We start from the raw sequence: 13,155 nt of genomic DNA, 5'->3' as shown, positions 1-13,155 counted from the left end.
GGGAATTTAGGATCAAGATCTTCAAAAAAGAGACGAGTCAAGGCTTGGACAGGATGCTAGAGAGGCACGAACAAAGGAGATAATCTGGCACAGAAATAAGGGAGGCGTGGGTTTATAAAACACATGAGGGTAATGGGGAACAGGTGGAAACAATCAGGGACCAGGGATTACGGATGACGTCAGACTGATGATACAAAAGGAAGGGCAAGTGACCTGAGACGAGAGGAGAGTTACTTTTCAAACTAAAACATGCAATCAACAAGACAGAAAAAAAACTGAACAAGACATCCCTCATACTGGCACCCGGACACATTTTTTTTCCTCTAAATTTGTAAATTTGCCCCCCCCCCCCGCGAATCAAAATAATTACCCAGGCCTGGCCTAGAAGAAGACACCACCTGTTTTCATTGGCGTCTCTCCCAAGAGCCTCTCCTCTGTCTTCTCTCGTCAGCTGTTCATTCGCTGATGACAATATAAAGTGGATTTGACTCTTTAAAATGTTTATTATTGTAGAACAATGTGTTATGAGCCGATGCCCGGATCATTCCATATTCTTCTTTTTGTTCCATTTTGGTATCACACTCTGTTGTTTGACGTCCTTAGTTCCTGTTTTGTTCTGTCACCATGGTAGCTTATTAGTCCACCTGCCCCTTGCTTTCTACGCACACCTGTTTCTACTGATTACTGCCTTATTTAAACCTGCCCCTTTTCGTTCTTCTGCCTCGGTTCCTAATTTGCGTTCACGCAACAGATGACAACTCTTATTCATTGTTTTCCACTCGCTAGCTTTCACGCTACGACAAGTTTTTCCCTAGCTCTCATGCTGGTAGCTTTTGTTTTTCCTTTTTGTGCCTTCGTGCCAAATGTTGTGTTTCTGTTCGTTTCCCTAGCTCCCATGCTAGCGCCATTTGTTTTCCTTATCTGCCTAGCAACAGTGTTTTTGTTCTAGCCTGTTTTATTAGTTAAATAAATCTTTATTTTCTTACCTTACGCTGTGTTCTTGTCCGACGCATCCTTGGAAGAACTATGCCACGCAAGTCTCACACAATGATTGTTAAAATTAAGGATTTTTGTGATTTCTGATCGTTTTTGAGGGCACCAAATGAACTTCTGTGTGTGTGTGCAGGGCATTACATACAGAAGAGTTCAGCTTGTCGCTGTTGTTTTTCTTGGCTTGTTATTAATTAGAAAGTTGATCCATCACATTCTTGTTAGGTTTGTTTCATATGCAGTATTGTATGGCATGTTATATTGTGTTCAAAGTCTACAAACCTTCACTAAAATATGGATTTTTGTCGGGGCTGCAAGCCAATATTCATATTTACATTGTTTCTTATGGAGAAATTTGCTTCACTTTACAAACTTTTTTCCATTTATGACTCTGTTCAGAAAAATTAGCTTAGCATTCGCTAACAGCGTCGAATCATTGACACACTTCTGCTGCTGTCATGTTGCAGATTACGGTGTTCCGGATGGGTTCCGAAGGCCAGCAGGACATTGAGATGTCCATCCTGACGGCGCTGCTCAAAGGTGAAAACAAACCAAAAAAATTGGTCACGTGGCGATCCTGGTTAGCGCCCTACCGCCACACACAATAACATGTGATCGCAGGCACCAACGCGTCGGCGTGCGACCAGCTGAGTTTGGCGCTGGCGTGGAATCGAGTGGACATCGCTCGCAATCAGATCTTTGTGTACGGACATCACTGGCCGGTGAGTACGTGGAACCAGGTGATTTTTGACCGATGGCAGACGACGACCTATAGTGGAATAAAACATCTTAGCTTTATGTTATAAGAGACAAAATCGTATTAAATGTTATTAATAAATATGTTTTACAATATACTGTTGATAAAAAAAAACGATCTGTTAGCAGAAAATGGCCCTAGGGCCTGGTTTGGATTATAAAGTGGTTTTCCAATAGGCAGGTGTTACTATTATCACAATGTCATTGTTGTCATTATTGTATCATTATATAATTATTATTAACCTATTATCATTCATCATCATTACTGTAATTAATGTTATACATATCAGCTTTATTAATCCAATCATCATTACTATTGTATTACATTATTATTATTATTATCTCTCGATATTTTTTTCACTATTATCAATATCATCTCCAGCACCATCAAGAATATCATTACAATGAACACTATGTCCTTATGCCATTGTGTAATTTGTCATTCATCAAAGTGTCTTTATTTCACTTATCAATGTATTTTAGAATTATATATATATCATTACCATTATTGTTACCACATCATTACCATTTAATTACTATTACATCATTATCATTACCATATCATTATCATTACTATCATTATTATTACCTTATCATGATCATTGCTATATTTCTATGACCATTATCCTAACTATCATCATCTCCATCATCACATTATTAATATTATCCTTATTATCATTATCATTATATATATATATATATGTATATATATGTCTTGATTGGATTATCCAGAGAATAGTGCTCGATACCGTGGTAGAGCGCAATATGATCTGTTTCATGAGGGGTTCCCTCAATCATCAGGAGATCTCCTGATGATTGAGGGAACCCCTCATGAAACAGATCTGTAGAGATGAAGTAGTCTTGTGATTTTTTTTCCCACACCTACATATATATATATATATATATATATATATATATACAATTACCAATATCATCTCCATTACCAATAACAGCATTACTATTAACCTTATGTCATGATGTCATTTATCATGAGCATTACAATTACTTTTACCATTATCAATGATATCATCCTAATCATTAGCATTACAATCATCTTTACCGTTATCGTTATGATACGATTCCAAACACATCATTGTTATTATAATTACTATTACTATTACCATTATCATTACTCTCGTAATTTCCATGACATCACCATCATCATCATCTTCATTACCAATACCATCATCTCCATTACATCACCATCAGCCTCACATCACATCACCATCACCATTAGCACCATGTCCATTCCATTATTATCACCAATACCATCCCCATCTCAATCACTATCAGCATCACCATTACCACGACTACCATCTCACTTGCATCACCATTACATCACTATCGCTATCATCATCACCATGACCGTCACCATTACCCTCATCTCCATTACATCACTATCATCATACCATCACCATCACAATTACCATTACCATTAAATCACCATGATTATGACCACCATGATGAGGTGGCCGAGTGGTTAAGGCGATGGACTGCTAATCCATTGTGTTCTACACGCATGGGTTCGAATCCCCTCCTCATCGAGCGGTTGGTCTCTTTTACCATGAATTGATTAACGTGGACCCCGACTTAAACAAGTTGAAGAACTTATTGGGGTGTTACCATTTAGTGGTCAATTGTACGGAATATGTACTGTACTGTGCAATCTACTAATAAAAGTTTCAAACAATCAATCAAAATTACCATTATATTACCATCACCATCACCATCACATTACCATCACCACCACCATCTTTATCACCATCTCAATTACATCATCGTCACCATTACCATCACAATAACAATCACCATCACAATCAGCATCACCATCACAATACCATTACATGACGTCACCATCAACATCTTTATCACTATCAGCATTACCATTACCACCATCTCCATTACATCAACATCACCATTACAACACCATCACAATCACCATCACATTACCATTATATTACCATCACCATCATGATCAACATCACCATACCATCACATTACCATCACCACCACCATCTCAATTACATCATCATCACCTTCACGAACACCATCACCATCTCTATCACAATCAGCATCACCATCACAATAACATTACATTACATCACCATCAACATCTTTATCACTATCTCCATCACTATCAGCATCACCATTACCATTACCACCATCTCATTACATCAGCATCACCATCACAATCACCATCACCATTACCCTCATATTACCATCACCATCACATTACCGTCACCACGACCATCTTTATCACCATCTCAATTACATCACAATCACCATCACCATTACCCTCATATTATCATCACCATCACATTACCATCACCACCACCATCTGTATCACCATCTCAATTACATCGTCATCACATAACAATGATCATCACTATCACAATATCCATCACCATCATAATACCATTTGCGTCACCATCAACATTTTTTATCACTATCTCCATCACTATCACCATTACCATAACCACCATCTCCATTACATCACCATCACAATCACATCACAATTACCATTGCCTTACCATCACCATCACATTACCATTACCACCACCATCTTTATCACCATCTCAATTACATCATCATCATCATCATCATCAAAATCACCATCACATTCTCACAATCAGCATCACCATCACAATATCATTAACGTCACCATCAACATTCTTTATCACTATCTCCATCACTATCACCATTACCATTACCACCATCTCCGTTGCATCACCATCACAATTACCATTATATTACTATCACCATCACTATCGCCATCACATTACCATCACCATCTTTATCACAATCTCAATTACATCACCATTACATCACGATCACAATAAGCATCACCATCACAACACCATTACATTACGTCACCATCAACATCGTTATCTCTATCTCCATCATTATCAGCATCACCATTACCATCTCCATTACATGACCGTCACATTCACCATCACCATCACCATCACATTACCACCATCTCAATTACATCGCTATCACAATCAGCATCACCATTACCATTACTATTACCCCCATCTCCATTACATCCGCATCACATCACCATCACAATTACCATGATATTACCATCACGATCACCAACACCATCACTATCACCATCACATTACCATCACCATCTTTATCACCATCTCAATTACATAACCATCACGATCACAATCAGCATCACCCTTATATTACCGTCACCATCACGATCACCATCACAATCACCATCACCATTACCAATATATTACCATCACCACCATGATCACATTCACCATCACATTACCATCACCACCACCATCTTTATCACCATCTCAATTACATCCCCATCACGATCACAATCAGCATCACCCTTATATTACCGTCACCATCACGATCACCATTACATCACCATCACAATCACCATCACCATTACTATTATATTACCATCACCATCATGATCACCATCGCCATCACATTACCATCACCATCACGATCACCAACACCATCACTATCACCATCACATTACCATCACCATCTTTATCACCATCTCAATTACATCACCATCACAATCAGCATCACCATTATTTTACCGTCACCATCACGATTACCATTACATCACCATCACAATCACCATCACCATTACCATTATATTACCATCGCCATCATGATCACCATCACCATCTCAATTACATCGCCATCACGATCACAATCAGCATCACCCTTATATTACCGTCACCATCACGATCACCATTACATCACGATCACAATCACCATCACCATTACTATTATATTACCATCACCATCATGATCACCATCACCATCACGATCACCAACACCATCATTATCACCATCACATTACCATCACCATCTTTATCACCATCTCAATTACATCACCATCACCAGGAAGAATAGTCTCCACTGCGGTGTAGACTAATGGGGATCCTTAATAAACTAATAAACTAATAAACCATCATGATCACCATCACCATCACATTACCATCACCACCACCATCTTTATCACCATCTCAATTACATCACCGTCACGATCACAATCAGCATCACCATCACAATCACTATCACCATTACCATTATATTACCATCACCATCATGATCACCATCACATTACCATCACCACCACTATCTTTACCACCATCTCAATTACATCACCATCACCATCACTATCACAATCAGCATCACCATCACAATACCATTACAATACATCCCCATCAACATATTTATCACTATATCCATCAATATCAGCATCACCATTACCATTACCACCATCTCCATTCCATTACCATCACAATCATCATCGCCATTTCCATCACTCACAGCATCACCATTACCGTTTCCATAATCTCAATTACATCACCATCACCATCTCCTTCAGCATCACCATTACCAGTACATCATCTGAAAAACAAATTTACATTACCATCCCCATTATAATTACTGGCATTATCATTATTAAAAGTGTGTGCTGTTTGTGTTCAGCCAGTGAAGCTCAGTGAGCATCCTAAGAGTCCGGCCTCGGTCCAGCGGGCAGCGGCGGCGGCACAAGCAGCGGCCAAAGGAAAAGCACGAGGAAAAAAAGGAAAAGGCGGTAAAAGCAAACCGGAACCACCCGAGGAGACGGACCCCAGGAAGCTGGAGCTGCTTAGCTGGGTACGACACTAACTTGAAGGCCTACTGAAAGCCACTACTAGCCACCACGCAGTCTGATAGTTTATATATCAATGATGAAATATTAACATTGCAACACATGCCAATACGGCCGCTTTAGTTTACTAAATTGCAATTTTAAATTTCCCGCAGAGTTTCTTGAAAACGTTGCGGAATGATTACGTCTCGGGTTGTAGCGGACATATTAGCCCAGCACCATTTACGGCTAAAAGTTGTCTCTTTTCATCGCATAACTACACAGTATTTTGGACATCTGTGTTGCTGAATCTTTTGCAATTTGTTCAATTAATAATGGAGACGTCAAAGAAGAATGCTGTTGGTGGAAAGCGGTGGATTGCAGCTGCCTTTAGCACCGAAACACAGCCGGTGTTTCTTAGTTTGTTGTGAAACTTTAACACAGAGCGGTCAAGCGAACATGTTTCTCTACGTCAAGCAGCAAGTTTTTGGATGGGAAAATTGTGATATTAAGTCGGCTCTTACCGGAGACTTCAGTGGATTATGGGACCTCCTCCTGTAGCTGTCAAAAAGGCTCCTCTGCTTCTCTTAGGGCAGGGGTCGGGAACCTTTTTGGCTGAGAGAGCCATAAAAGCCAAATATTTAAAAAATGTATTTCCGTAAGAGCCATATAATTTATTTTTTTTAACACTGAATACAACTCTATGCGTGCATTTTTAAGAAAGACCAAGATTTTTAGAGTAAAATAAGTCTCTTATTCTTTTTAATAACATTGTTATTTTGAGGCTGACCAAAAATAAATAAAATACTTATTTCCATTAATGAGACTTCTTGAACAGGTGCGGTAGAAAACCGGATGGATGGATGAAAATGCATGAGAATGTTTTATATTTTGAACGTTATTTTTGACACTGATTACCAGGGGAATTATTCATTACTTATCGCTATAAGCAATGTCAGCTAAGATTTATCTGAGAGCCAGATGCAGTCATCAAAAGAGCCACATCTGGCTTTAGAGCCATAGGTTCCCTACCCCTTTCTTAGAGACACTGGCGTTCACCGCAGCCATCTGACTTTCAGGTATGACGGTATAATCTCACTAAAATACTATTAACACAATAAGCAGATAAGGGATTTTCCAGAATTATCCTAGTAAATGTGTCTTATTACATCTAAAACGCACCCACTTCCGCCGCCCGGTGCGATCGCTTTTTTTTTAAGTGTCTCACTCTAACTTTCCTCATCCACAAATCTTTCATCCTCGCTCAAATTAATGGGGAAATCGTCGCTTTCTCGGTCCGAATAGCTCTTGCTGTTGGAGGCTATGATTATAAACAATGTGAGGATGTGAGGAGCCCTACAACCCGTGACGTCACGCGCACATCGTCTGCTACTGCAAAATGGTATCGTCTATGTTCTCTACTAAATCCTTTCAGCAAAAATATGGCAATATCGCGAAATGATCAAATATGACACATAGAATTGACCTGCTATCCCCGTTTAAATAAGAAAATCTAATTTCAGTAGGCCTTTAACACCTCCTTTGACTAACCTTCAGATATTTCTCATTCGAAGCAAAGTGGAAATATTCCACTTATGAATCGTTCATAATTCTGCGAATGTCGGCACGTGTTGCCGCAGGTCAACTCGCTGGAGCAGGCCATGATGGACGCGCTTGTCCTGGACAGAGTGGACTTTGTGAAGCTTCTCATCGAGAATGGCGTCAACATCCACCACTTCCTCACCATCCCTCGTCTGGAGGAGCTCTACAACACGGTGAGACGACCCCCGACGGTCACATGATCCGGCGGTCGCCTATTTTCTCAAACCAAAATTGCCAAGAATAAGGGGTGTGGTAGCCTTGCTTAGCTTAGCTGCATATTGGCGTACATTTGCACTGTGTTGTCAAAAGTATTTGGCCACCAGTCATTTGGAGGTGTGGCCATGGGTGGGAACACCTCCAAGTGGTAGGCCATAGGAACTGAGTCGCCGACTTTCTGCACAGGCAGTTGCTACAGAGCTCCAAACTTCATGTGACCTTCCAATCAGCCCACGTACAGTACGCAGAGAGCTTCATGGAATGGGTTTCCATGGCCGGGCGGATGCTTCTAAGCCATAAAGCACTGCACTGTAGAGCAGTGGAGACACCTTCTCTGGAGTGATGAATCACGCTTTTCCATCTGGTAATCTGATGGACAAATCTGGGTTTGGAAATTGCCAAGAGAACAGTACATTTCGGACTGCATTGTGCCGAGTGTGAAATTTGGTGGAGGGGGAATTATGGTGTGGGGTTGTTTTTCAGGAATTGGGCTTGGCCCCTTAGTTACAGTGAAAGGAACTTTGAATGCACCAGGATATCAATCAATGGTTATCTATGCAGCCCTAAAAACACAAGTGTCTCAAAGGGCTGCACAAGCCACAACGACATCCTCAGTTCGGATCCCCCAAAAGGGCAAGGAAAAACTCACAACCCGGTGGGATGTCAAGCTGAATGACTATGAGAAACCTTGGAGAGGACCCCACCCCCTCTAGGGGGGACCGGATGCAATGGACGTCGAGTGGGTCCAACATAATATTGTGAAAGTCCAGTCCATAGTGGTTCTAACATAATAATGAGAGTCCGGTCCATAGTGGGGCCAGCAGGAGACCGTCCCGAGCGGAGACGGGTCAGCGGCGCAGAGATGTCTCCAAACGATGCACAGGCGAGCGGTCCACCCCCGGGTCCCGACTCTGGAAAGCCAGCACTTTATCCATGGCCACCGGACCTGTGCTCCCTCCTTCCATAAGGGAGAGGGGGGCAGAGTAGTAAAGAAAAGAAACGACAGATCAACTGGTCTAAAAAGGGGGTCTAGTTAAAGGCTAGAGTATACAAATGAGTTTTAAGATGGGACTTAAATGCTTCTACCAAATGATGGATACTAAAACATTTTGGACAATTCCATGCTCCCAACCTTGTGGGAATAGTTTGGAATGGGCCCCTTCCTCTTCCAACATGACTGTGCACCAGTGCACAAAGCAAGACGTGGATGACAGAGTCTGGTGTGGATTTACTTGACTGGCCTGCACAGAGTCCTGACCTGAACCCGATAGAAAACCTTTGGGATGAATTAGAACAGACACTGAGAACCAGACCTTCTCGTGTGACCTCACCAATGTGCTTTTGGGAGAATGGTGGAAAATTCCTATAAACACACTCCGTAACCTTGTGGACAGCCTTCCCAGAAGAGTTGAAGCTGTGACAGCTGCAAAAGTTGGACCGACATCATATTGAACCCTATGGGTTAGGAATGGGATGGCACTTCAAGTTCATATGTGAGTCAAGGCAGGTGGCCAAATACTTTTGGCAACATAGTGAAGGTTCATATTTGGGGGTCCTGTAATAAATAGAAGGATTGCAGCGAGTACTCGTGACAGTTGTTTGCCGGATGTCAACTTCCTTCAGATTACAGCATTAAAAGGTTAAATCCTTACAATGTATACTGTCACATTTCATATGTACATTGAAGATATAACCCGCTTTTTACCGCGACAACAAAAGCTTTTAGCTTTAACGTCCATTGTCTCATTCCGACAAGCAGCTTAACGTCCATCATCTTGAAAAAGCTGTGACACGTGACCGACACACTCAACTTGCGCACTTTCCGTACTCGGAACTTAGCATTTTTGAGTAAATAAGTGCGTTTGTAGAATGGGAGGGAAAAATAAGAATCGGGAATTCCGGCATCTGGACCATGAGAATCATCCATTTGGGACGGTCAAAATGTGCGTTCTCAGGAACCAAGTACCGTATTTTCCAGACCATAGGGCGCACCGGATTATAAGGCGCATTAAAGGGATCATATTATGATTTTTCTCTAAATGTAAAACACTTCCTTGTGGTCTACATAACATGTAATGGTGGTTCTTCGGTCAAAATGTTGCATAGATTATGTTTTACAGATCATCTTCAAGTTGCTTTCTGACAGTCGCTTTAGGATGCGCCGATTCGTGGCCGGTCTTATTTACGTGGCTCACCTTCTCCCCGTCATCTTTGTTGTAGCGGTGTAGCGAAGAAGTGTCAAAAGATGGAACTAACTTTTTTAATGACATTCAGACTTTACTTCAATCAATAACGGAGCAGCTGTCATGTTATGTGGTCTGGATTCTGTTTAGTTGTGTTGTGAATTGTTTTTGACTCCATTAGTTCCTGTCAGATTTAGTTTGTGACGAACCCCAAGATGCAGAGAAGGAGGCAGGCATTGAGTAAGGAAACATGGTTTAATAAAACACTAAGACAAAACCAAACAAAACGGGTACAACAAAAAGCACCCACGAGGCGGATAACAAACTAAAAGAGCTAGCATGGGAGCTAGAAAACAAAAGGAGCTTAGCATGGAAGCGAGCAAAAAAAGAGGGCCTAGCGTGGAAGCTAGCAGGTAGCGAGCAGGAAAACACAAGTTGTTACGTGTAGTACAAAGACAAATTGAAAGCATGGAACAAAAGACAGTAAGCTACAAACTGCTACCGAAATATAGCTTACTGCTACGCTGCAATGGCACGACACGACATGACAGGAGTGACGATACAGAAGTGATAATAATCCAGCACAGACTGGAAGACAAAGTAGGTAAAAATAGATTGACACCAGGTGTGGCCAGGTGCCAATCAGCCGCAGCTGAGGGGAAACAGCGCCCAGGGAGAAGCACAGGAAACAGACAAAATAAGAGTGCTGACAGGAAATAGTACACACACAGAGGAAACAAAGACAAATGCAGAGGAAAAAAATAAAACATAGCCAAACTGTCAGGGACAATCCTGACAGTTCCTGTTTTTGCGCACCCTGGTTTGTTTTAGTTTCCATGACAACCGTTAGTTTCACCTGCCTCATTTGTTTGAACTCACGCACCTGTTGTTAATCATGTCACTATTATTTAAGCCTGTAGTTGCCAGGTAGTCGACCTGGCCACATTACCCCTGATACACTAATGACATCATTCATCTGAAGTGAAGTGAAGTGAATTATTTTTATATAGCGCTTTTCTAAAGTGACTCAAAGCGCTTTACATAGTGACACCCAATATCTAAGTTACATTTAAACCAGTGTGGGTGGCACTGGGAGCAGGTGGGTAAAGTGTCTTGCCCAAGGACACAACGGCAGTAACTAGGATGGCACAAGCGGGAATCGAACCTGCAACCCTCAAGTTGCTGACACGGCCACTCTACCAACCGAGCTATGCCGCCCATGTTGGATCTCTTGTGTTCATTCGGTCCTTGCCATCGTTCTCGTCACCGGAAGTGTTTTTGTTTCATGTTCACAGTTCTGCCTTTGTGTTAGTTTTGTTCCCTGCATTAAGTTTTGGGCCTCCACTGTGAGCGCCTTTTGTATGTAGCTTTTGAGTTAAAATTCAAATCATGTTTTTAGCTGCAAGCCATGTCCGGTCTAGTCCGTTTGCATTCCGGGAAACAACCCTCACAGCAAGTTGCACCAAAGTTCACGTTCTTACCGCAGCATCTCCTCATCCGTGGCTCGCTAATGCAACAACAACGCTGGAAATGTGTCCCGTGAAAAACCGTCCGACTAGAACTCTCCAATAACTTATGTTCCGGGGGTTGATTATGTAAACCTACTACAGTCCTTAGCTCTTCCATAGCGAGATCTAAGTTTGAACTTTACGCTACTTTATATTAAAAAAGGGAACAGCAGAGGGTGAATGTCCCATAATAACAAGAAGATAGAGAAAAAGAAGAAGCTTATCGACTACGGCATCGACACGGACTACAGTGGCGGATGTGCGCAAATTTTCAGGACTTATGCAGATCTCAAATACAGATCACCAGGTACCAGAAGGTAAGAAAAGTTGCTTTTGCATAATATTATGACACAAAACGGCAAATAATATGTCTGCTAATGGGTGCCATTTTGCGGTCCTTATGTACACACACCATAGTCGGGTTGGGCAATATGGCCTTTCATTAATATCTCAATATTTTTAGGCCATGTCACGATGCACGATATATATCTCGATATTTTGCCTTAGCCTTCAATGAACACTTTGATGCATATAATCACAGCAGTATGATGATTCTATGTGTCTACATTAAAACATTCTTCTTCATACTGCATTGATATATGCTACTTTTAAACTTTTATGCAGAGAGGAAAATCATAACTAAGTCAATTGACCAAAACTGTATTTATTAAACAGTTATTAAGCAGTGGCACAAACATTCATGTCATTTCCAAAACAGAAAGTGCAAGATTGTCAGAGACATTTTAAAACAAGCTGTGAGTGCACTTTTGTGCATGATGTCACTAAGATGTCACTTTTTGTACAGAACGCCACTACAATAGTTTAAAACAAATAAAGTGCACTTTTGTGCATGATGTCAGACTACATATTTCAATAAGTGTCAAATAAAAATGAGCTCCATAATAGAAAATCAAATAGTGTATGTCCTTCGCTATGTGGTAGGTTCCTGCGGACGTTATCTCCTTTTGTTGTTGACTATTTTTTTCATGCGGTGTTGATCTGGAAATGGTGGCTTCGGCATTTTGTTGGTGTGGCACCGGCCGGATATGTTGACATGCGGAGTTTCAAGCACTCCTTATTCTCTAGTGGGTGACTTTTCAAAAGATGCTACATCCGCAGTGGTGCTACTTTTTGTAGCAACGCTTTTGCCGCATAATTGCTTGAAGCCAAACCACCGCCAGACGATGGACCCCCTGCTGTTTTTCTTGGGAATTAATTCTTCCTTTATTTTTTCACCAGATTCACACCTTCTCTCTCTCGTATTACCACCCGCACCACACCT

At 41.2% G+C, this 13,155-nt stretch overlaps 1 protein-coding gene and 1 non-coding gene across 2 annotated transcripts in view; both read left to right on the top strand.

The window, feature by feature from the left end:
• The window catches only part of LOC133535920 (transient receptor potential cation channel subfamily M member 1-like), a 63,869-nt gene that overhangs the window by 28,800 nt on the left and 21,914 nt on the right, over positions 1-13,155 (top strand). The window contains exons 9-12 of the mRNA XM_061875974.1: positions 1,458-1,530; positions 1,612-1,712; positions 6,220-6,390; positions 8,005-8,139. Of these exons, the coding sequence (XP_061731958.1) occupies positions 1,458-1,530; positions 1,612-1,712; positions 6,220-6,390; positions 8,005-8,139 (480 nt within the window). The remainder of the gene's footprint in view (positions 1-1,457; positions 1,531-1,611; positions 1,713-6,219; positions 6,391-8,004; positions 8,140-13,155) is intronic.
• On the top strand, positions 3,209-3,290 carry trnas-gcu (transfer RNA serine (anticodon GCU)). The gene has a single exon. It is a non-coding gene; the product is annotated as a tRNA-Ser (tRNA).

The sequence above is a fragment of the Nerophis ophidion genome, linkage group LG02 (assembly GCF_033978795.1).
Source record: "Nerophis ophidion isolate RoL-2023_Sa linkage group LG02, RoL_Noph_v1.0, whole genome shotgun sequence".
NCBI lineage: Eukaryota > Metazoa > Chordata > Actinopteri > Syngnathiformes > Syngnathidae > Nerophis > Nerophis ophidion.
This window is presented reverse-complemented; position numbering and strand designations above follow the sequence as displayed.